The sequence below is a fragment of the Protopterus annectens genome, chromosome 1.part0, assembly GCF_019279795.1.
Source record: "Protopterus annectens isolate FY-2018-M chromosome 1.part0, PAN1.0, whole genome shotgun sequence".
Lineage (NCBI taxonomy): Eukaryota > Metazoa > Chordata > Ceratodontiformes > Protopteridae > Protopterus > Protopterus annectens.
Genome location: NC_056725.1, coordinates 1,356,604,136 through 1,356,630,790, shown reverse-complemented (window position 1 = coordinate 1,356,630,790; position 26,655 = coordinate 1,356,604,136). Strand labels below are relative to the sequence as shown.

Below are 26,655 nucleotides of genomic sequence, written 5' to 3'. Positions count from 1 at the left end.
GTAGCTTACAAATGTCCACTGAAGCAAGGTGGGGAACAAACAATGAAGGAACCAGTAAGTGGGAATAACAGCATGCCAGTAGTAAGTTGTTTGGAGACAATAGAGGTACCAAACCAACACCGGAGTATGTATCCTATCTTAGTGGATGGAAGGCAGGCCACTGCTAAGAGAGACAGCCTCTGACATAACCATTGTGAAGTCTGCAGCGGTTAAAGAAGAGCAGTACATGCCTTGGAAGTCCACACCAGTTAAATCTTAGTGGGACCCCATTCCAAATACCTTTGGCTAGGGTTCACCTTCACTGGGAGAGTGGAAAAGGGAACAAGCAGGCAGGTGTGTTTGAGGATATCCTTGGAGATGTCTTTATAGGGAATGATTTTGATAATGTAGTACCTTGTGTGCATGTAGTTAAGTGCAGTGAGGCTTGGAGACAGGCAAGTAGGTCCGGTAGCCTGAGGGGGATCCAAACAAACCCCATACCTGAAGCTGAGGCTGGTGATGTGGTTATTTCAGGGAGGGGAGCTGCATAGTAACAGTGAGCCTGAAAGTGAACCACAGCTGCTGGTACATACTGATGTTCTCATGGACAGGGTGACTGAAAGGACAGAGGTGAGTGGTAGTACCCAGTCTGACAGGAAGGCACCACTGTCAGAAGATACTAGGCTTCCTGTGGAAGGAGAGCTGGGAATGGTCATGAAAGTAGAGTTGAGACAGGCACAGCTTTCGGACCCTACCTTACGAGGCTTTAGGGAGGTAGTTAAGGAGGCACCTGATGCTTAAAGAAAAGGGGAGTCTGTATACTGGAACAAATTATTAGTGTACAGAGTGGACCCCTGAGGGAGAGATAGAGGGTGAGGTAATACAGTAGTTGGTAGTGCCCAAAAGATACCATTTGGCACTTCTAGAGGTCATGTGGATGTAAAGCATATCAAGAGTTATATTATACAAAACTTTAAATGGCCTGGGATTGCACGGTAGTGCTAAAGGGTAGGCAAGGTAGGAGACAAGGTTAAAGCTCCATTGATGCCTTTGCCTGTGATTGAGATGCCATTTTAGAGGCTAGCTATGGATATTGTGGATATTGTGGGGCCTCTGAGTACCCCAAGTTCCACAGAGAAGAAGTATATCCTATTGGTAGATTATGTTACCAGATACCCTGAGGCGGTGGCTCTTTCTTTAATCGAGGCAGAGAAGGTGGCAAATGCTTTGTTAGAGATTTTAAGCATGGTAGGTTGTTTGAGAGAAATACTGACTGTCAGAGATGGCAGTTTCATGTCAGACCTGCTGGCTTGTCTGTGGAAGTGTTGTGTGGTGAAGCACCTAAAGACCACCCCCTACCATCACCAGAGTAATGGTCTTGTGGAGAGGTTAAACTCTACATTAAAGACCGTGCTTCAGGCATTTGCAGACTAGTTTAAGAGAGAGAGTGAGAAAAATATTTGCTCCATCTACTGTTTGCTTGCAGAAAAGTACCCCAGGAATCCACAGTTTTTCACTCTTTGAGTTGCTGTATGTGCATAGAGTGAGGAGGCCTTTAGATTTGATTCATGATGAGTGGGAGGGTGAGTGTAAATCCCACAAGGAGTCTGTTGTGGCATATGTTGTAAACCTCAGGACAAGGCTTGAGTAGCTCATGAGCTTGGCCCAGGAGCATCTGGCAGGAGCCCAGTAGCAGGAAAAGTCTGGTATGGCAGGAATGCTCAAGCCTTATTAGTGCTGGGAAACAGCAGGTTATGCTGCTCCATTTCTGACAGTCACAGTAAGCTGCAAGCACCTTGGGAGGGACCCTTCAAAGTGGTAAGGAAGGTCATTAATTTTAATTACATGATAAACCTGCTAGGCAAGAGGCAGTGGCACAGATTGTACTGTGTTAACATAATGAAGCCAGAGCATGTCAGGGAGGTCCTAGGTAGACTGCAAAGAGCAGGGCTGACCATTAAACCCAGTAAGTGTCAGGTGGGTATGGCAGATATCTCCTACCTGGGGCACAAAGTGGAGAATGGTAAAATTAAGCCAGAACCTGCCAAAGTGGAAGCTATTCAGGCTTGGCCTGCCCCTGTTACAACAAAGCAGATGAGAGCATTCTTGGGGACAGCAGACTACGTTCGTTCCCAATTATAGTACAATAGCTGCTCCCCTCATAAACCAAACAATGAAAAACAGGCCAGATAAGGTAGTGTGGACCCCAGCCTATGAGCAGGCATTCCAAAAGCTTCAAGGGGCTTTGGGAGGACCCCTGTATTAGCCAGTCCAGATTACAGTAATGCCAATACAGACTGATTCTCAAGACAGGGTATAGGTTAATGTGTTCCCAAACAGGTCCATTTCTCTCTAGCAACGTTTTTCCAGGGTCACTTAAAAAAATAGCTTGAATCTTCAAAGTGGGGAGAGATGTGACCATTGTAAGGCATTGCCAGCTGCACCAGGAGAAGTGGGACAGTGCATGTGTGACATATGTCAGCATGTCTGGTGGAAGTTTTGTAAATCATCTTATGTCATTTGACTGTCACATTGTTTTCTACAGATGCTTGTATTAAAAATGCATTTGTAAAAGTTGCTTATGTTAAAAATGGTGCAACAGATTCTTAAGAGTTCTGAATGTGTATTGTGCCAACCAGCTGAAGGATGGAACTCTGGCAGCAGCAGTTTGTTGTTTGTTTTTGTTTTTCTTTGGAATCTGGTATAAAAGATCTAGGTCCGTTAACTCAGTTCAGTTCTTCAGTTCAGTTAGTGTGTAGTATCTCATCTTGCCTTGTGGAAGTGAGCATCTCAACAGTATATCTTGCCTTGCAATACTAAGCGAGTTACCTGGGGACAATTAGTTCGGTTAGGAATAATACAATGAGATTAGTTTAGTATTATTTTCTTTTTCTGCATCTACGAGATTCTATCCAACTGTGTTATTTTTATATTTCCTGTGACTAAAATTCTATTATTTATTATAACTAAATATTAAATATTCTCCTGTTCTCTATTTTATCTTTTATTAAATATTTTATACATTTTCATTGTGGCTGGTCTTTTAGAGAACATGTTTAACATCTTGTGAGTGCTTGTGCTTATTTTAATGACACTGTGGCCATTCTGATAAGTCTTGCTGCTTCGGTCACACACTACCATTTATATCAGTATTAATTTGATACAGTAGTCTGGAGAGAGGGGACACAGCTGGTGAATCTGTGTCAGCCTTTCCCAGGTGTGTGTGTGTGTGTGTGTGTGTGTGTCAGATACTTGGAACTGGGACACAGTGCTCTAAGGTGGGTCTTGTCCCAGTGGAATGTGTTCCCTGTGTGTTCTTAGGGGAAATTGTGTTTGATGCACAGAGCTGCATTTGAAGTACTGTGCAAATCTATTCCTGATGTTCTTCTTGTTTCGCTGTTGCAGTCATTACATTTGGGTTATCTGCTTGCAGGTAGCCCTCAGTCGGCCTGATTATCAAAGTTTTGGGTCCTGTGTCGGTTGCTGTCTCATCTTCCATGATGTCAGGTAGTCAGGGGTTAAAGCATGCAGCCAATGCCATTACATCAGTCTTTCTTGCTGTGCGGTGCCTGAAACAGAAACAGTTCGCAAGTGCCAGTCGGCCGACTCCTGAAATTTTCGTTTTCGAGTTTCAGATCCAAAGTCTTCAGCTAAGCTAAGTAGCCCATTGGGGATCCTTTTTCTTGCCCTAAACCGATGTCAGTAAAAGTTAACAATTGTATTTCTTGTGGAAAGCAAATACCTCATAAAGATTTTCATTCGTACTGCATTCCTTGTTTAGGCCCAGGCCACGACGTACCTCGCTGACGGTTTTGTGCCGTATTCAAACCTCGAACTATTCGTCATCGGTTCATTTTTGCATCTAAATATTTTGATACTCTGTTCACTTATCCAGAAATGGTTTTGGTAAGCCACCCGACTACCGACATTCCAAAAAAACGCAAAGATAAAGACAGAGACAGACCGCATAGATCCAAAACTGCCAACGACGCTTCTCCTAAACTAGTCACCAGTTCACCGGTACTCAGTGAGGCGCTTTCGCAGCCCCTGATACCCGCTACTTCAGATTTGCAGGCCTCTACTGAGACCCATTCGGAGTCCGGTATGCCGCAAGATGCTTCTTCGACTGTGGAACCTGCGGATGTCTCTACCTTGGATGGGTCTGGAGCGGCTGTGCAGGCACAGGCTTTTGAGGGTGTATTCAGGCCTACTGACTTGCATATTAAACCAATGCCATCTTCTTCTTCAAGGCCTAAAACTCCATGCCTAGAAAACTGATGCGCAGACCGCATGGTCAGACCCCTATGCCTAAAAAACAAATGATAAGAATGGCTGAAGACCTTATTACTCTAATCAGGGGAAGCCACCCTTCTTCCTCTAAGAGACCTAGAACTGATTTTCCTTCTGATTCTTCTGATCAGGACTCTGAAATTTCTGTTTTTTCTGATGACCAGGAGTTGCCCTTATCTACCTATGAAGATTCTGATGCAGAGGACTTCATTCCCTCTGCTTCCTGTCCAGAGGATTTCTCTTTTGGTGAAACCTTGCATACTCTTAGGAAGCATTTCCGCTGGGAAAGCCAGGATTACTCTGACTCCAAAAAGAGGCTTAGGGAATTCTTACTCCTACCTCAACACAGGCCTTTAGCTATCCCTCCTGTTCTGGACATTGTAGATGATGCCTTCTCTGAATCTAGCCTGGCCCTTACTCTTTACCTCCAGCTCCCAGAAAACCTGACAGGTATTATAGGGTACCTGACTCTCACAAGTTCCTCTTTAAGAATCCTACTGTGGATCCTGAGACCATTTCCCAGGGACCCAAAGGCATTAAGGCTACTACTGCCAAAAACCCTACCCCCTCTGATAGAGATTCTAGGGCCCTGGACAGATGGGGTAAGAAGGTATACACTTCTGCAACTTAGGCCATAAGAGCCTTAAACTGCCAGTTTCATATGTTAAAGTATCAGCAGCATATTATTGGATTGCTTAAACAGAAAATGATGTTGATTCCTGACTGTGCTGAAAGTAAAGAATTACAGGATTTAATGCATTCTGCTAAACAAGTTGTAAAACATACTTTGCAATGTAGTTTTGATTCATTAGAGGCATCTTGCAGGGCTGCTGTCACTGGGTCTGTACTTACAATGAATGCTTGGCTTAAGGAGCAATCTTTGCCAGATCACTTTAAAGCTAAATTACTGGATGCTCCCCTACACCAAGACCACCTGTTTGGCAACAAAGCAGAAGAAGTACTTAAAAAGATGGAGGAAAAAGCTAAATCTATGCAAACTGTTAAAGATTTCCTGCAAGTACAGCCTTCCAGCTTTAGTAGGCACTGGCCCTTTAAGAATTGGTCCTTTCCTGCCTCTTCCAGGCCTTCTCAGTCCAAACCCAGAACCAGCAGAACACCCAGGCTTCCGTCCCAAGGTACTCATATGCCTAAGCAGTGGGGAGCTCCAACTTCCAAAGCTGGGAGTAGTAAGACACCCCCTATGGTAAACTGTCACAATGACTTAACTTTAAACCTTCCAAGCTCTGCTCAACTGACTGTTCCTTTAGGGAGAAAGATCACCCTGCATGCAAAAAACTGGGGATTGATTACCCAAGATAAATGGGTTTTAAATATAGTTTGGCCAGACCTACCCCCAAATCAGTGGGCAGAGGCTCAAAAACAAGTTCTCTCTCTTCTAAGTATCAGGGCTATTCAGCCTGTCACAGAAGAAGAATGGGGGCAAGGTTTCTACTCAAGACTTTTCCTGGTACCCAGAAAAGACAATTCCTGGTGTCCTATCCTGGACCTGTCTATCCTAAACACCTTTTTGGTAATCCCAAAATTCAAAATGCTAACGCTATCCTAAACACCTTTTTGGTAATTCCAAGTTTCAAAATGCTAACTCTTCATCAACTGCTTCCCATGCTAGGCAAAAATGCCTGGTTGGCAACACTGGATTTAAAGGAAGCCTACCTGCACATCCCAATAAGGGAATCTTGTAGAAGATACCTATGCTTCAGAGCAGGCTACATGCACTATCAGTTCTCTGCACTGCCCTTTGGCTTATCTACTGCCCCTAGGGTATTCACAAAGTGCCTAGCTCCAGTCATTGCATTTTGCAGGCAAAGAAATATTCAAATATACCCATACCTGGACGATTGTCTAGTTCAGGCAGAAAGCCAGGACATACTATTAAACCATCTGGCATTTGTAAAGAAATTACTGACTTCTCTGGGGTACACCATAAATGAAAAGAAATCACATCTAGTACCCTGCCAACAAATTGTATTCCTGGGAGCAAGCTTGAATACAACTTCCCAGATGGCCTAACTCACACCAGAGAAACAAGTTCACTTGACAGCCTACTTCAAAGAACTAGCTACAAAGACCCAGCTTTCTGCAAGCCTTGGGGTTCATGGCCTCTTGCATTCTACTAATTCCATGTGCAAGACTGCATATGAGGAAACTACAGTGGTATCTAAAAAGCCTATGGTGTCAACATTCTCAGGACCTAGAATCAATGATTTCTGTCATACCTTATCTAAAGCTAGAGTTCCTTTGGTGGGCAGAGGCCTTCCACCAAAACAAGAGACTGCCATTCACTCTACCCCCTACCACCCAAACCCTAACAGATGCATCAGACTATGTATGGCGGGCTCACTTGGCAGGGCAGTGCATTCAGGGCAAATGGAACCCAAGTCAAATGCACCTGCATATCAATCAAAAAGAAATGTTAGCTGTACAGAATGCTCTGACAGCTTTCAAGGACCACATTCGTCCAACACAATTATTGGTAAAGACGGACAACACCACTGTTATGTGGTACATAAACAAGCAGGGGGCAACCCACTCATATCCTCTCTGCAGGCTAGCCATGGCTCTCTGGAATGCAGCCCTGAGCTACCAAGTGCATCTACAATCTCAGTTCCTGCCAGGTAAGCTAAATACACTGGCAGACGACCTAAGCAGGAATCTCATGGACCCACACAAGTGGAAACTGGATCCAAAGATATTCAACATTTTGAGAAACAAATGGGGGAGCCCAGAGAAAGACTTGTTGGCCTCCCCTCAGGACTACCAATTGGACAAATTCTGCACAATGGCTCCCCACAGACAAGCATGGAAAGTTGATGCCCTGTCCTTCACAGTTTATGCCTTTCCCCTCTGCCTCTCCTCTCCAAAGTGCTACTAAAAATCAAACAGGACAAACCAAGGACAATATTTATTGCACCAGACTGGCCATGCCAACACTGGTACACCCTGTTGCGCAGTGTGTCACTTCTGGAGCCATGGCACCTGCCTTAGACCCCTGCCCTGCTGTCCCAGCAGGAGGGCCAGATTCTGCACCCACACCTTCAAACCCTGAGCCTTGCAGCCTGGCTAATTTCATGATCTCTCTGTTACCATCCCTCAGTAAGCAAGTGATGAATGTTATTCTGCAGGCAAGGAGGCCTAGTACTAAAAAATCCAACGCTGAGAAATGGAAAAGATTCTGTTCCTGGAACGAAACACAATGGATGGACACAACAGTGCCCAATTTAACACACATTCTTCAATACTTAACTGAGATGCTTCACAAGGGCCTTTCCTTTTCTTCTATCAAAAGTCATGCCTCGGGCATTTCAGCTCATTATAATACAGAGCCAGCCCTCTTAATCAGAGGGGCCAGAAACTTAAGACCACCCAGGAGAGCCCCTACTCCAGCCTGGGACCTTAACTTTGTAGTGGAAAAGCTCACTCTACCTCCCTTTGAGCCAGCTGCAAATGCAGAGTTGAATTTTTTTTTCTTGGAAAATAGCCTTCCTTCTAGCAATCACTTCAGCAAAAAGGGTATATGAATTATAGGCCGTCATGGCAGTGGAGCCTTTCATCATCTTTCATGCGGACAGGATGTCCCTCAGGACCAATCCCTCCTTCATGCCCAAGGTGATATCTGGTGTGGCCCTTAATCAAACCATTCATTTGCCAACCTTCTTTTCTAATCCACAGAACAAAGGGGAATGAATACTGCACTCCTTGGACATGCACAGACAACTTAAATTTTACTTGGACAGGACTAAGCCTCTCAGGAAATCTGAACTTTCTGGTGTATTTGCTTTTTTGTTGGAGGTGTAACCTTATATATGTAATTGCTTCCCATTATGGGGGCACCTGACATCTGCGGAAAGAAAAACTGATGTAATGGCATCGGCTGCATGCTTTATACCCCTGACTACCTGATGTCATGGAAGATGAGACCGCAACTGACGCAGGACCCAAGACTTTGATAATCAGGCCGACTGAGGGCTACCTGCAGGCAGATAACCCAATTGTAATGACTGCAACAGTGAATACACTCGAACATCTACTTTTATGGTAAGTGTACACAACTGTACTTTTTTAGTGACTGCCTCTCACTGTTGTCAGTGGTGAGGATTGAGGCTCCTTGATTACTGGACCAGAGTAAGGAGGGGCTGTCACAGTCAGTACATCAGAACTTGGCTAACTGAGATCTGTAGTGTGTGATCCACTAACTGCTTTGTATGGTAACAGATTAGAATTCAACCCAACCAGGGACCTATTAAAGACTGCCCTCAGTACATCATATAACTAATGATGCCATCTTACAGTATTAGTTGATCTTTGAGAGGACTGTCTGTGACGGCTCTGAAATTCTTTCCATTTATCCCTCCATGGATGGGTATCTCCTCTGTCATTCTCAACTATTGGATATATTCTTTAGTAAGAGTCATTGTAACAAGTCATAAAATTTCGCTTTAGCCAAGATGTATATGCCTTCTACCGGCCAGAATTTGTGAAAGAAGTGACATCCCCTCTTGTGGGAAACCAGTCCAGACTTTGCAGTGTTTAGATACTAGTGCAGGGTGGTGTGAAATTCTACATTTGTCCACATTTTACATGGCTATGAATGGCATAGGCATTGCTAGTACATGAACATATATTTACAAGGCATTATTATTAGCAGTAATGGCTTACTGATACATGTACGCATTGCAAGGGTCAGTCTAAAGAATGCAACGTTCTGTTATCCCCTTAACTCCTCATTCAATTTAGTAAATATTACCCACCCTTTAAAGACCTATACATTAAAAAACATCTTCAGTTTCAGTTCTCCACCAATTCTTGCTACAGCCCATTCCACAGTCTTTCTTTACAGACATTTTCAGCCCACTTTTTTCCATACACACACCTACTTCAACGCCATTTTCAATTAATTCATACACATTTGTAAGTTATAATTAATATATATATATATATAAGCACATACCAACACCTTTATCTGTCCATTCGCACACACATTTGTAAATTATAGTGTGTGTGTGTGTGTGTGTATGTATGTATGTATGTATGTATATGTATATATATATATATATATATATATATATATATGTATATGTATATATGCACATACATATATATATATATATATATATATATATATATACATATATATATATATATATATATATATATGTGTATATATCCACATACATACATACACACACACACACACACACACACACACACCCAAACACACACACCCAAACACACACACATAAATATGTACCAGTACCAAAAGGCACTTTATTTTTAGATACTCGTATAACTACTTTTAGTTACTAATTTGGACTACTATCCTTCTTATCAGTACACATTTTTTTTGTCTCATCCCTCATCTGTACACTGCTCACTTCTTCACCTTCCCCTTTACAACGAACTTATACCATACAGCTTTCTACACAAAAACTTACTACTCTTCACTACCTTAACTATCTGTATACCCCCTCTCCCCACCCTTTACTGCTCCTCATTTTCATGACACTCCTTTCATTTGTATACCACACATCCATCATCTTACCAAACCTTCATCTGCCTATCATCTAAGCTCACAGTGACAGTACGTCAGTTGCTGCTGTTTTGTACACTCTGCACAAGCTTACCTCACTACCGTAATATTCCCACATAATATCCCAGCTCCATCACAAACATAGACACATTACATCACAAAGCCCTCTTTCTCTCCCTCTGTATGTCTCCTTCTCTGTATCAATATAAGTGTTCAGATCTGTTCTCTTTTAGATATATTAAAGTTAAAAATAGTACTTTTCAGCAGTATTGAAAGTCAAATACAAATACAGATGGCACTATACCTCCACTCACCCCACCTCCATCCTGAAACGGAATGAAGATATTCACCCTAACCCCGGACCCACAAACCAATTACCCATGCTGGCCAGCCCATTAGTTTCCATTGCTCCCAATATAAATTTCCTATCAGGTAATGAATCTAACTTCATTTTTTTCAAGATTAACCTCAGGAGTAACTATAACAAAAATGCATGATATTCATTAATTTCTAGATTTTTACTCCCAGACATTTTAATGACCACTTAAACCTGGCTAAAACAAGAAATGCGTGACAATGAAATGAATCCCCCAGTTTTAAACTTACTCAGAACCGACAGAAAACTTAAAAGAGCATGTGGTTTTGCTATTATTTATAAAACACAACTTAATAAATCCAGCCCCTGTAAATATCCCAAAATTTAATAATGTTGAACTTCTGATTGCATGTGTCAAAATGAGCCAGAGGAAATCTATATGTATCTCAGCAGTATACATCCCACCAGGCAACATTGCCTCAGCCGAAAATGTCGTACACTAGGTATCTGACAACTTCCACCAGGAAACCTTCATCTTAGGTTATCTAAATATAGACTGGCAATCCATAAACAGTAACCCTAAGGACTCTTTTTAACTTCACCTAACTAATGAGCTCCACCACCAAAATCAACAAAAGCACTAACAGGCAGTCCACATTGGACTGGATATTGACAGACAAACCCCATAATATAAAATCCTTTAGCTGTTTTCCAGATACTGTTGATCACCACCTTTCAACCTATGCAATAAGACAACAATATGGTTCACCCAAACAAATAATCTATAAACAAGTGCGCAGTTTAACCAATTTTGACAGACACATTTATTAAATCCATGTCCCCTCTACAGTTGGAATGTATTGAGTAATGTCCCTAGATGAAGCAGTTACTTGCTTCAATTACACCTTCCCTAAATACTAAATGATTAAGCACCAGTTAGGACAAGAAGGGTAAAAGCTAGCACAGCACCATGGCTGACAAAAGGGAACAATCAGCTCATGCTGCAAAATGATAAAGCATGGAAAGGATGGCATAAGAATAAAACACAACATGCCTACCAAAATTTTAGATATCTCAGAAACTGTACCAAGATCCTTGTTAAATCTGACAAGAAATTATACTACAGTAATCTCCAACAAAAGGACCAAAACAACCTAAAGCTTTTTTGGTTTTCTGTAAATAAACTGTTAACACCCCAGCAAGAGTCCATTGCCACTCAGTTCAGCACTCATTTTATCCAGTCAATTCTGTCACTAATCAATGACCACTTCACTTCACCTCTGCAGCTTCCATGTATTCTTGAAAGCAACACACTGCCTTTTAGTTTTCAGCTCATCCCAACATCAGACATAAAAAAATTACTAGTCAAATTAAAAGAAACAACCTTAGCTCTTGATAACCTTCCCACTGTGTTCCTCAAAATAGATGCAGAAGTGCAAGCCTTCCCTACCTCCATTCTTATCATTTGGTCAGTAACTGAAAAATATGTCCCATCCGTCTGGAAAAGTACATTGTTAAACTCCTTCACAAAGGAGGCACTTAAACAGAGTTAAACTGTGGGCTTATTGCTATCCTATCACCTCTCTCAAAAATCCTTGAGAAATGTATTCGCTCTCAGTTTTTAAAACATATAACCAAACACAACCTTTTCTGTTTCACCCAACATGGTTTCAAACCCAACCATAGTACTACTGCTACTACTTGTCCAACTCGACTTCAACATAATATGCCAATACAAAAATGAGGGCAACCTTGTTTCTTCACTTTCCTTGACCTTTCCAAAGCATTTGACACAAGTGTCCCACCAAAGGCTCTTTTCTGAACTTGTATCTGTAGGTCTCACTTACTCCTCTCTCTCCTGGTTTCACTATTATTTATACAATTGTCAGAAGGCAACTAAATGGCAGAAAAGCATTTCAGCATTTCAACCAGTCTCTGTTGATGTTGCCCAAGGGTCAATACTCAGCCCCTTTCCATTTAATATTTTTATAAATAACTTCACACTGTTCTAACACTTGCCACTCTTGTACAGTTCACCAACAATTCATCCCTTATCTGCTGTGCCCCACCCATAACAAAATTACAGGAAATCACTCAGAAATCCTTCACTGACATTGAAATATGGCTAAGAAATTCTAACTTGCTGCGTAATGCCAGAAAAATAAACAAGCTTATGCTATTTACTCCAAGAAAACACCTTAACCAGAAACACACATTTTATATTACCTCAAGTAACAACACAAAAATAGAAACCATAAGCCATACTGAACTACTCAGAGTCATAATAGATGACAACCTCAAATTTGATAACCACATACTTCATTCCATCAAGAAAATTCACCAAAAACACGCTTCCTCTCAGCTCTCTCTATTGGGGCAAATGCTACCTTGACAGATTATGCAAGGATTACCTTAGCAGCAACATACATCCTTCTTACTCTATTATATGCTTCCATAGGTTCATAGGTTCATACTAGGCTATCTGCCCTAGGGCATTTATAAGCCTAGCCAGAGTGTGTGTGGCTTTCACCACCCCTTTGGATGAGAATACTATACCCATTAGTTTGCTGTGCCTCTGTCCAGCAGTGACACAGAGATGATTCCCGGGGTAAACCTACGATCTCCCATCCACTCGTCAAGATTTCTCTTGAACAGAGTCAGTGAGGGGCTCTGCCTCACATGGACTGGGATTCTGTTCCATAGTGTAGGGAGTCTCTGGGTGATGAATCTGTCCCTCCAGCACGTCCTATTTATATCCGTGTTGAGGTTTAAGTCTCTTGCTCTCGTGGCTCTGGTGGATTTGAATTTTTTGAGATGGAGCATGTCCATTAATTCCGGGTTGGACATGGCCTTGTATGTCAGGCACAGATCACCTCTGAGCAGACGGTATGCGACTGAATAGAGCTGGAGTTTCTTCAGTTGGGCAGCGTATGACATATGTTTGAGCCCCTTTATCCTTTTGGTGCAGGTGTCGGGTAAGGTACATTCCGAATGGGGCGTTGTACTCAATCATTGGTCTGATAAGTGAAGAGTACAGGGGTACAATGACCTCTCCTGATCTGGATATGAATCCCTTCATGATCAGGTGGGCAATGTAGAAGGTCTTCCTAACCACTTTGGCAATGTGAGTGTCAAAAGATAGGTTACTGTCAACTTGGGTCCCCAGGTCCCTGATAACTTCTTCCGTGTTTAATGGATTACCACCTATGTGGTAATTAGGGGTTACCTTGTTTTTCCCAAAGGGTATGACTGTACATTTTTTGGCATTTAGCTTAAGGCCATGGCTCTGGCACCAGTTATCCATTTCTATGAGACCTCTCTGGAGGATGTCTGTGTCTGATGGAGTGTCAATTATGGTGCCCAGTTTGCAGTCATCTGCAAATTTTGTCAGCCACAATCCCCCTATGTTTGCCTGCACTTCAGAAAAATAAATGCCGAACAAGAGGGGGCCCAGGACTGAGCCCTGTGGGACACCGCTCGTGACCGGCTTAGAGTCTGACATGGCACCAGCAACTCTAACCCTGTGGGTTCTGTCCTTGAGCCAGTTTGCAACCCATCTTGTGACATATGGGTTTACATCTAAGCTGGTGAGCTTTTCTATGATGCCCGAGTGGGGTATTGTGTCAAACGCTTTTGCTAGGTCAAGGTAGGCTGTGTGAACTGCCTTACCCTCATCAATGGCCTTAGTGACGGTTTAGAAAAAGTCGACCAAGTTCAAGAGGCAGGATCTGCCCTTGACAAAGCCAAATTGGGTAGGATCCAGTGTCTGTAGGTCCCCAATGTCTTTGTTTACGAGTTCCATTATGATCCTCTCCATAGCTTTGCAGACAAGGCTCGTCAAGCTTATGGGGCGGTAATTTCCAGGGTCCGTAGAAGCACCGCCTTTGTGGAGTGGGACCACAGTTGCCGTATGCCATTCTTTGGGTATGTATCCTGTAGTAAGGCTAAGATTAAACAGCAGCCTTATGTGTGGGTTTAGTTCCTCATTGAGTTCATGTAGCACACAGCCGGGGACACCGTCCGGTCCCATTGATGCTGTGTTTTTAGAGCAGCTCTCACATGGGCATCTGAGATGTTTGGGAGGCTAGACTCTGGTGGGATAGATATTTCTCCTTTTGGGGGGGAGGGAGGGGAGAAATTTGCACTGAACCTGTCTACCAGTATGTTGGCAATGTCTGTGGGTTCAGTGATTTTTGTATCATTTTGGACTAATTCTGAGCATATCTGGGAGTTTCCACCCAGGTTTCTAACATAGCTAAAGAAGGCCTTATGATTGTCTTTTGTGTCTTAGCGATTTTTCTCTCAAAGTTGGCCTTGGATGATTTTATGAGTGATCTTAGTTTTTTGCTAGTATTGATCAGAGATGCCTTCCCTTTTAGGGATTTTGCTCTGTCATGTAGTAGCTTACTCCTCTTGTTGTAGAGTTTGTTTATGGCTGGGGTCCACCAGACCGGGCGCCTGCCTTTGGTGGAAAGGGTCTTGATTTTATTAGGGATTGCTTGATCCATACATTCCTGGAGGTGCTCGTAGAAGGCATTTGTAAGGGTTTCAGCAGTGTGGGTTGTGGTTTCCACTGGCTCGGGGGCCTTGAAGGATACCACTCCAGTCTTAAGAAGTGTGAAGTTTGCTTTTGAGAAGTTCTTCACTGTGGTCTTTTTTGCTGGGGTTGGGGGCGGGATGTGGATCTCCAGTGAGATTAATTTATGGTCTGATCTCACCAATGAGAGATATACTTCCGGTGTGGAGCATTTTGTCCCCATGTTTGTGATGATCATGTCTAGTATATTTTCTCCTCTTGTGGGAATGGTGACTAGTTGTTCCATAGCATTTGAGTTTATGAACTCCAGGAACCTTAGGGCTAGGGTGTTGGGGCTTGAGTAATGTTCCCAGTCTATGTTTGAGTAGTTGAAATCACCCAATATGATGGTGTTTGGAGAGACATTCATACTCTCCAGTGTCTTCAGGAAGGCTGTGTGGGTTTCCTGAGTTTGAGAGGGTGGTTTGTAGCATGCTACAAACTGTTGGGCAGTTTTACCTATGGTTAATTGCACCTGGATGGTCTCCGATGCTTTGTGCGTTGCCACTAACCTGGAGGTGTGGGTATCCTTTATGAATATGGATACTCCCCTTCCTTTTGTGGTTCGGTCCGGATTTTGGGGCCGGAACGCATGATATGAGGTATAACCTGATAGTGCTGGGGTGCTCTCAGGAGCCTTAAACCAGGTTTCACTCACAACACAGACATCGATGTTCTCCATACTGAGGAGGGCTTTGAGGGTGTGCATCTTAAGGTTTAGACTTCTGGCATTGAGCAGTATTACCCTTAGTTTTTTTCCATTTTTGTTTTCTAGGGTGGTAGGTTTATCATTTGAGCCTTGCCTAAAAAAGGCACTATGGGGGTGGCAAGAGCCTTTGCCAATATCCGGAAGCCCAGGGGTGACAGGTGCAAGCCGTCCCTTGCGAAGCAGCGTGGCTTGTCAAGCATGCCATCCCAGGCAGACAGACATTGGATCCCCTTAGAATGACACCAGTAATTAAGCCAATTATTAAAGCTGATCATTTTGTCTCTGTATTGTGGCATCATTCTTGGTGAGGGTAGGATACTACTCAGGGTCAGGGTTATACCGGCCTGGGCTACATAATCTGAGAGCTCCTCTATGTCTCTTTTCATGTAGTCCAGGGAGGTACTTCTCAGGTCGTTCACACCGGCATGGACAATGACTGAGTCATACTTGTACTTGCTGTGGAGTGACCTGAGTGCTTGTGTTATGTGGTGGATTCTAGCACCCGACAGGCAGCTTACTGTGATCTTTTCCTTGTTCAGTCTGGTGAGTGGGACGTCAGTGTGTCTGACTATGGAGTCACCTATAACAAGTGTGTCTGGCATTGTGTTTGGCCTTAAGGGCTGTGACTGTTTAGCACACTGACTTTGAGAACTATGTGTTGCATGTCTTATGTCTTGAGCTGGCAGTTGCTTGGGTGTCTGCTTTGGAGGCCTCTGTAGTTTTGGTAGATTTTTGATCAGTGCCTCCGAGTATGTCTTTGTGTGTTTATGTGTTTGTTTTGCAGTTGTGATAGTTCTATGTTCTTACAAATATTAGCACTACTTATAAATTTAAACTAGCCTCCTGCTACTACAAAACAGCTAAATTTGCAACCAACCAACTTTATAAAACACACCACTGCCATGCATTAAAACAATTAAACTAACTTGAACTCCCAAACCAGTTGAGATACTCACAACTAATCATTGCCAACAATCTTTTGCATTCTCCAAACAAATGCCAAGCATTATAAAATACCCTACTGTACTGTTCACCCACTTGAGACCTTCACACTAGCAATAAACTCTTATTATGTATCAATGAGACATTTAACACTGCTACTCTCTGTCCTCTCCCACTGTGTGTAAAAACTCTAGAATGAAATCCCTACACACTTAAAACAGATAGAAAACTGAAATAGTTTCAAAACTTTGCTACCCATGCCAAAGATGGCTCTGTTCATCTTGCTCACTTGGCTAGCTTTACTCAGATTATGTTTCTCCAATTCTTACAGCCACATTACTTCCCAGTCTTTTGTACTTTATCGCTCCTTCTCGTACTGCACTAATTTCCTAAACTCTGACTCTTCCTGTTCCTGTCACACCCTAACACTAACTTCAGTTCCTTCTCTGTCCATTTATTCTCATTTCCATAATTTCTCCTTTCATATCACTCATCAATTTTTAAGCTTCTTGTCACCTATAAATTATTTCTAATGTCAAAAACACCCCAGCTTGATCTTTTCCCTACAGCCGCCATGCTATAAATGCATTACCTATTATTGTATTTTTTTTTCTATTCAATAATTTGCCAATATATGTTAATTTCTCTCTTTTTTGTGCTAACATGCTATGTTCATGTAAGCAAGCTTTAAAAGTCATGTAAGTAAGCACATATACAGATGTTTTTACCCTGCAATTATAAATATGCATCATGTGTAACTTAAATGTGGAGTTTTTCTCCCCAGGCCCCTTGTTTTATCCAGTCAGACTTTTCCTAGTCAACAAAGACAAAATATGTAAAGACAAAATATGTAAATAATAATAAAATGTGTTTAGCATCTGGGTGTCTCTGACCTAGATACATAGTGCTAGGCTTGTGCTGCTTTCGGGGCCAGACCCTAGCTGATTGCTGGGATAAGTTAGTTCACAAGGGGATGCTTCTTCCTTCTTTGGCATTAGTCAAGTTCATTTGTCTCCTTCTCCCTCGAAGAGATCTAGTGATCAGAAGAAAGAGAAGGACAAGGATTGAGAGAGACAGTCCATAAGGAGAATAATAAACTGGAAAGGCAGAAAAAAAGGCAAAAATTAGAGAGTGAGACCAGAAAATGTTCTTGTCTTGAAGTTCAGTCAGATCTGAAGATCTTTTGGCTTCTCCAGCTGTTAGCCATGGTCTACCATTGGTAAATCCTTGGCTCCAGTCTCCTTCTTTGGCAGATCCCATTTTGGAGTTGTCTGAGTCACCAACTTTATGCATGCCAAGCCCCTTTCTATCTGTGGTTCGTATGATGGATGATTCCATTCCCCTTTCATCCCTATTACTGCTGGATCAGAGTTCTCCCTGGAGCCGTCCTCCACTTGGGACCAGGTGTTTCCTTTTTGGATCCAGAACGCTTCTATGCTTTTGCCTTGACCCTCCAGGACCATTTGGGATTCAGACTTAGAGCATCTGCTGTGTTCCTTCTTAAAGGGCTAGGGATCATTTCCTCATCCTTGGCTTAGAGGATGCCCTTCCTTTAGTTCTGAGGGTGCCCTTCTGTTGGTTCTGACACTAGTTGTTCCTCCTCTGATCCATTTTTCAACATTGGTGTTCATGGCAAGGACTCTGCCCTACCACTTTGTCTCAGGCTTCTTCCTTGATGTTCTCAACTCCAGTACTGTTAGAGCTTTGTGCTTCCCAAGGCTGTGAAGTAGGAGCCAATCATTTGGGATTGGGTTTGCCTCTAAGGCTTTCAGAGCCATCAAATCCAGTAGGCATTTTGACTCTGGATAGCTCTACTCTGGTCTTGACATTGAACCCAACAGGTTCAGTGATGGTAGCCAGAACTCCTCCCGGATCATAGGGGGTCTCTTCTCAGTCATCTGGCTTCTGTGTTGGTGTTTGACATCTTGGAAAAAATTATGTCTCATTCAGATACAGGGAGTTTCATTCTTATGTTGACTCTATCTCATTACTTCTGTCCATTTAGGACCATGGTGTTCCATGTGTTGTCATTGGGGTAGCCCACACTTTTTAGGCTGTGAGCAGCCAAAGGCATTCCTCCTTCTCAGAGGCACAGGTGAAGAGCAAGTGTAAGAAGAACCACTTAGATTCCAGTGAGGAGCCTCTCACTGAGAATTCCAACCTCAGTGAAGGGAAGGGTCCTCCAAATCCCCTCTGTGAAGATGACTCCTTTGGTAATTTGCTAGAATTGGTGGAACATTGAGGGGATGGAGTACTGAAGCCTGGGTGAAACAGTAAGGGGTAACTGAAGCCCCTTCACCAGAGGAGTATTTTATTATTTTGAGGAGTCTTTTTTCTTGAGGGCTTTTGGTGTGGACCAGTCTTGTCCTGGATGATGCCCCCTTCTGACACCTTCATCAACCTGGTGTCCTGAAGAGCTTGGAGAGAGTCTGATGTGGTGGAAGCAATCCTTTAACTTCCCCAAAGGATAGGTCACTTTGGTGAAAAGGCCCCATCGTGGATGTTGTGGTCACTGCAGCCACAAAAAAGGAAATCTCTGAGGAGAGTGCAGTGGCACACCTCACCCCCCCCCCCAGATGGAGAGTAACAGGCTATGGAATATTTTGGGAAGTGTGCATATTCTTCAGCCATGGTTGCCTTTCATGTCCTGGACTGTATAGCTCACCTGACTAGACTTCATATAGGCCTGATTACCAAAATGTCTAAGTCAGTGGTGTTACATTTGTCTTTTAAGTCTCTCAAATCTTTAGAGACTCAGTTGTCTACTCTGTTGTACATATATAACATATCCATGAAGCTCCTTTAAAATGCAGCAAATGGTAAGAGCATGCAGCAGGCACCAACATGACCATCCACCTCCATCCTTGGATGTGCCTGTACAACTTTGCAGACTGCTTTAAGGTGTCCTTTCTCAAAGCCCTTTTGATGGATCCATCTTGTTGGGGGCCAGTGTTAAAAACAGCCTGACAGAGGACCTTCTCTAGGAACTAGAGGAAGGGAAAAGACCTCTTCTTTCACAAATCCCAACAGCCTCCCCAGAAGTCTCCAGGTGAAGGTGCACCCAGAGTGGGAATTTCAGTGGATTCTGCCTCAGGAGAAAGGGCATTCTGCAAAAATCAAGGCTTTTGAGGACCTTTCTGTGGTAAACCTTTCCAGCACTCCTGAATGGTGGCTGGACTGCTGCAGTCTGGAGGCAGTGGGTGTGCCTGGCTCACTAACCATAATCTTGGGAGGCCATAACTTCAGATGCCTGGGTGTTGAGAGTCATTTCCAGAGGCAATTTGTCCTGGATGTGAAACAAAGATCCTTTCCTGACATACCACCCCATCAGCAAAGGAAATCAGCTGTGGAGATGGAAATGCTGCTCTCAAAAGTGAGTCAGCCAAGAGATCCTACCAGACCAAAAAGGATTGGGAATCTTCTCATGATTCTTTTTAGTGCCAAAGAATAAGAAGGACCTCAGACCCATTCTGGACCTCAGCAAACCGAATTACTGCATAAAACAGATCAAATTCTGCATGGCAACAGTGTAGTCCATTCTAACTCTACTTAGGAAGGATGACTGGGTGTGCTTGGTGGACCTTAAAGATATCTACTATCATATAAAAATAGTATGGTATTCAAGGAGATTCTTGCACTGCTGGCTTGGAGCCAGTTAATTACTTAATTAATTAATTAATTAATTAATTAATTAATTAATTACCAAATAAGGGCAATGCCCTTTGGCCTCACCACAGCACCCTCCCCAGTGTTCACCAACTGTATGGCAGTTATAGCAACCTGGCTCAGACTGGAAGGATTTTGGGTCTTCTCCTATCTGAGGAGTTGGCTCCTGACAGTCAGTTCAAAGGTGTCCTCATGAGTTATCTATTTGCTTTTCCTCAGCCCAAGGCCACAGTAACAGTGGACACTTCCCTCCTGGGGTGGGGGCATTTCCAGTAAAAGACAGCCCACAGTGCGTGATCCTCTTCAGAGGCCCTTCTTCACATCAGTGACTTGGAGATGAGTGTAATCCAGCTAACCTTGCAGGCATTTCAGAACTTCCTTCCCAAGGATATGGTCATCATTTAGACTAACATGATGGCAATGGTTTCATACATCAGCAAGCAGTGGGGAAACTGATCCTATCCCCTGTGTCAAGAGACCATGAGGGTGTGGGAATGGGCAATGTCCTTGGCACCACTTTCTGATAACAATGCATATCCCATGGAGATCCAACATTTTGGGCAACACCTTGAGCAGTCACATCCTTATGCCTCACAAGTGATCCCTCATTCCATTAGTTGTGGCTTGTGTGTTCAGCTGTTGTGGCCAACCCTGCCTGCGGCCTCTTTACATCCCTCTCTAACATCAAATGCAGCAACTTCTTTGCCCTGATTCCTCCAACAGATCAGTCACCTTGGGACACACTCTGCTCTTTGTTTGGTCCCCTCTTCATCTGTATGCATATCCTCTATCCCCCTGATAATAATTTTTTTCTCATAGCCCTCTTTTGGCCCAGATAAGCATTTTCTCTTTCTTGTGGCATGATCTGTTGTACCTGTCTTGGATTCTGGATCAGGTTTAGTATTTGATATCCCATCCTTAAGGCCAACCTCATCCAAATTTCATGTCCCTCAGGTCGATTGCTTGGTTCCTCTATTTCCAATGATGGCCAGAGATCTCGAGCTTTCCAGGAGAATTGTCTATATTCTCTCCTACTCTCAAAAACCTTCAACCAGAAAGATTTACATTAGCAAGTGGAAGAGGTTTTATATTTAGGCTATCTGTAAGGGCTTAGACAGTTGTTCTGCTCACTTGGATGCAAATTTTAGATTTTTTGGCAGATTTTTTTAGTTTTGGACTCATTTATTCCACTGTCAAGGTTCAGTTAGCAGCCATTTCTAATTTCCATGTGGGCCTGGGTAACATACCTGCTGTATCTCTTAAACAGTCTAAAATGTTTTTGAGGGGTACCTTTATGCTTAGACCCCAGTAAGGGATCCTGTCCCTCTTTTGGACTTGTCTGTCTAGGCCTCCTTTTGAGCCAGCTGCTGCCATAGACTTAAAGCTACTGTCTTGGAAAACTCTTTTATAAGTGGTGATTGCTAAAGCCAGAAGAGTTTCAAAGCGTCAAGCCTTGAATTGCAGTTCTCCTTACCATGTCTTTCACAAGGTACAATCCTCTTGCAGATGAACTCCTCCTCCCTACCCAACATGGCCTTTGAGTCAAAATTGAAACAGTTGATTTATTTGCCCATTTTCTTTCCAAATTTCAGTAACAGGGGAGAATGCATGCTTTATTGTTTAGATGTTCATTGTCAGTTGAGATTTTATTTATATAGAACAAAATCTGTTAGAAAAATTCAACCAGCTTTTTGTATTATTTCCTAGACTTAGGAGAGCCTGTTTCTAAGGTGACCTTGTCCAGACGGCTTTCTTATTGCATTTCCTTTGTTTATTCATTGAGAGATGAACCTTTATGTGTGACAATAGGAAGTACTGCCAGCCATGCCAGGAGAAATATGGCAGTGGATTTGTAACATATGCCAGTACAACTAACTGGAATTTTGTAAATAATTATATGTCATTTGTGTATCAAACTGATTTGTACAGATGCTTGTGCTGAAAATGTATTTGTGAGATATGCTTGTGTTAAAATGCATCAACAATGTGCCCTGCTGGAAGGAAAAGAGATGCACATACATTATTGTAACTGTTTAAATATATACATTGTAACAGCATATACTGGAAGTGGTTAATTTTAATCCACCTGACTTTGCAGAATATTACTGAAATTAAATTACTGTATGGGTTAAGCCATAAAGATGTTATCCCACAGTTTTGAATGGAGCCAGAGAGACAATGTCTATGCTAGAGAATAGGATGTAGTTCCTGTAGGAAGAGTAGAAGTATCTTATGGTTTTATGATTACCAGGAGATCTGAGCAAAGCTCTGTCTGAATGTTTGGTAATACATAGGTGCTAAAATCCTGCCAGCTGCTAGTGTCGGTGACAGCATGGGAATCAGAAGTCAAATGACCAGATGTCATTGCGTAATTAACTCTGAAATAATATTTAGAAAATATATTGAGAAGTCTATCAGTCAGACTAGGCAGTCTGTTCTTGGAAACCTCACTAGAAAGACCTCATCCACATCATCTTGCCTTGTGGTAGTAAGTAACTTAACTAAGGAACAGTAATTCTTTTGTTGGAAAATATAGTGAGATTAGAAGTATTTATTTTCTTTAACTCTGTGACACTTTCCATCTGTGTCATTTTTAATATTCCCTGTGACTGAAACTGGCTTGTACTGTAAATAGATGGTTAATATTTTCTTGCTCTTTTATAATGTATTAATAAATATTTTTTAAACTTTTTATTGCGGCTGGTCCTTTTTAGAAAATATTTAAGCTTTGAGAGTATTTGCACATATTTATTTGGTGATAACTCTGGCCACTCCTGAAAGCCAGGCTGTTTGGTCAACCTTACCATTTGTATTGACTTCACTCAGTGTAATTGGATACCCTTTTAAGAGCCTTATAGTAACTGACTGATGGCAGTGAAACCACCTTATAGTCTGGATAAAGTTGGTAAAGTGGGTAACATATGCTAGCCTTTCCCAGGAATGTACGTGTGTGTGAAAATTAAATCTCAAAGACTGTGTGTGCCAGCTACTTGGGGCAGGGACATTAACTACTGGTTTCATAGAGTGTGCTGGAGGACTTGGCTTATACACTCGACTGAGGACCTAAACCTACATCTATACCAGTGGGGAGTCTTACTGGGGACCTGGAGGGAGACAAGACAGAGAAATCCAGACCCTGGGCTGAGCATGTGCCCTGTGTGCTCTTAAGAGAAATTGTGATTGATGCAGAGAGGTCTGCATCTGGAAATACTGAGTGTATCCATTTGTATTCCAAGTGAACATCCCTCTCCAGTCTAAGTGGTGAGGATTCAGGCTCCTTGATTACTGGCCCAGAGTGGGGACATCACATTACCTATTGAACCAAAAGCCCATTCTGCCAAGCAGTTGCTACTTTTACTGCCCTTACTGTCTCCTTGGATGAAAGTTGTGCATCTGCTACTTGGTCCAGCACTCATACCTTTATAGCTCATTACAAATTAAATATTCAGCCCAAACCTATATCTGTTTTTGGCTCCACCATTTTGTGGAATTTTCTCTCATGATGCCATCCATTTCATCTGACTGGGACTCTGACCCACAGGCTGAGATGGATAGAAAAGACAACATTGGATATGAAAGTTACGTACTTAACTGTAATGCTAGATCCACGTTTTCTTCTTCCATCTATCTCAACCATCCCTCCCTTCACTCTCCCTTTGAAATTGTTATATTTATTCTCTGGCTTCTGATGAACTGTGCAGACCAGCCCAAAGTCTAACCTTGGGACTCTTTTCTTAGTCCACCATTTCATTGTATTTGGGGTACCTTCCAGGTGTATCTAAGGTATAGCAGGGCAAACTTGATCTGAGGAAGTTTAGGGTGAGATTTGCATTATGATATAAGAAGCAGAGTTTCAAAGCTGACGAGTCTGATGTGCTAGCTTTGAATCCGATTAGATCCAAATTGGATCATCCGATAAATTGAGATGGAGAGAAGAAGACAACATGGATCTAGCATTATGGCAAGTATATAACTTTCATGTCTTATATGCCTTTACTAGTAGCATTCATAGCTTGTTTTAGGTGGAGCTGATTGCCTGGGGTACTGTTTATCTCATGCCTTCAGCTTGCAGGAACAGACAAGGTATTGCTTGAGATTCTGACAGTATATTAGCAACAATAGATATTGATAATGGAAGATTGCTGTAACAGTAAAGCCCCCCAAACCTTCCCCCCTTTACCTGATGAATTTTGTAACATCATATTAACATTTTAGGTAGCAAAGTGGAAACTCTTATACTAATATTTACTGCTGTTTCTTTTTCATGTACACAGGATTTTATTCCTTCATTGTTGTGCAGTAGTGAACTACTTTACTGCTAGAAAGCAGAATAATTTCAGATTGTAACATGATTTCCATTTGGGGCAAATGTTTTTTGATGAATTATTGATGTGCTGTGTTAACACACTGCAGCTGCATAAATGCATTCTGTGCAGACTGTTAAGGTTGTCATTACCACAGATCATGGATCTTTGTAATGATAGATGGTATTCATATAAGCTGCATTTTTTGAATTGCATACCAATTTTCATAGTATGCCAATCATAATTATGTATAAGCTGTTGAAGATCTTTCAGTTTCAGATATTTAAAACATTGATACCAGCAAGAAAAGCCTTTGGTCTCCCAGATGTCAAGTGTAAATGTAGACATCTTATTAAAGAAAGATTTGGTTATACTAAATGGAATGGAATGATGATCTCAAACCAAAGTTTTCAAGTCTGTTTTGCTGAGTATGATATTTCTGAAAGAGTTTAAGATATGGTTCATAAAAGAAAAGGATGATGGTAGGGAGATATTGTATATTGTTACAAAGATAATGCTAAATTAATTTGCTTTGATTTATAGTGTTATTTCCTGTTAAGTCATGATTAGTATTAAGTAGGTCGAAGTGTAAGGTTTTCCAATTTGAGTTATCATTTGGAAAAATCCAATTTAGGATAGTTGGTGGTTCTGTTTTCGAATGTGTTATATTTTATGTACAATATGTGGATTATTTTCTATTTATTTCTTTTATTCTGTTTTAGGTATGTTAAGATCTTCCAGAGTGTGGATTTGTCAAGTAATTTTTACTTCAGGTAAGTGCCTTTCAGCGTATGCTTTCCTAGTCCTTCACTAATCATTTAGATTATATTTGTCTTAATCTATACAGTGTTAGTAGCTCATGGCAGAAATATGAAAGCATTAATGACTTAAGAAGAATGGACTGAGAACCTCTTCTGACTTACGAATTATGTAATTGGTTGAAGAACATTAGAAACTGCTTGATATTTTCTGTTTATGTTTTAACAGTTTCTTAATTTTTGTGTGTTTTGTATGTATGTTTTGATACCTAGGATGTCAGACTATGACATGTTGATTTGTAATAGAAGCCTGACCTTTTTTCTGTTGAGACAAACTATTATCTGACTTTTAGTTTTTTTATGTATATTTATCACTATTTCTAAAAAAGATAGACTGATCTATGCATTGTATGTGTGTATAAGTAATGAAATATAACTAAGAAACACAAACTTTGTAAATAACGTTTGTTGACCGTTTGCTTAGTACTTTGTAGATAACGTTTATTGACTGTTTTTCTTTTGAATTGTTAAAAATGTATTTCTGTCCTTGTTCTGGGGCTTTTCTCCCTAGGCCTCCACTGAAAGTGGACATTTCAATTCCCAGACAGACTTTCCCAGTAAACAAAAGCAAATAAATAAGATATAATTAAAAATATTTTTTTTAAATAAAGAATGCTTTTTATTGAGTCACTTTAAAAAGTAAAAATAAGGAAGAAGAGTGAAAATTTTGCAAAAGAAACACAGGCAATCTGAATTCAGAAAAGCATATGAGGTTAATTTTGCTGATTCCGGTAATGAGGTACCAGAAGAAGTAACAGTTAATGTCCTTCAAGGATGCATCTGCAGTCATCACATATGGGTTGTCCTGCCTCAGGCAGCCCTTCGGTCGGCCGTATTCCAAAGTCTGGGTCCGGCGTCGGCTGAAGTCGCCCTCTCCCCGACGTCAGAGCGCCTGGGGTATAAAAGCGTCAGCCGATGCCATCTTCCTCAGTCTTTCTTGCCGCGTGGTGCCCGAAGCAGAAGCAGTTCACAAGTGCTGGTCGGCCAGCTCCTGTAATTCAGCTACCGAAGACTTCAAAAGCTAAGTACCCCGTTGGGGACTCTTTCTTGCCTCAGCCGATGTCAGATAAAATTAATAATTGCTTAACTTGTGGGAAACAAATACCTCATAAGGATTTCCACTCTTACTGCCTCCCCTGCCTAGGCCCAGACCACGACGTCTCGGCCTGTTCAGCCTGTGCTTCCTTCAACCGACGCACTCTTAGACGTCGGGCGGAGTTTGCAGAGGAATTTTTTGGGGCTAGTTTTGCTTACAATATGCCGTCGGAGACTCCGACTTCACACTTAACAAAGAAATGGAAGGACAAGGACCGACACACGAGGGCCGCGGTTTCGGCTGAAACCACGGCCAGGCCTACCGCGAGTGTCTCGGTCTCGGCTGAAACCGAGTCCTTGGTACTTCCGACCACCGAAACCGCTCAACCGACAACCTCGGCCCCGGAGGCCCCTACGGAGTCGGTTATTGAATCTCCATCAGAAACTGGTGTCCTGGAACCTTCCGACACCA

General features: G+C 42.1%; 1 protein-coding gene across 4 annotated transcripts in view; it reads left to right on the top strand.

The window, feature by feature from the left end:
* FIG4 (FIG4 phosphoinositide 5-phosphatase) overlaps positions 1-26,655 on the top strand; it is a 3,828,182-nt gene that overhangs the window by 661,596 nt on the left and 3,139,931 nt on the right. For all 4 annotated transcript variants that reach the window (XM_044066775.1, XM_044066785.1, XM_044066766.1 and 1 more), the window contains exon 6: positions 25,053-25,103. In XM_044066775.1, the coding sequence (XP_043922710.1) occupies positions 25,053-25,103 (51 nt within the window). The remainder of the gene's footprint in view (positions 1-25,052; positions 25,104-26,655) is intronic.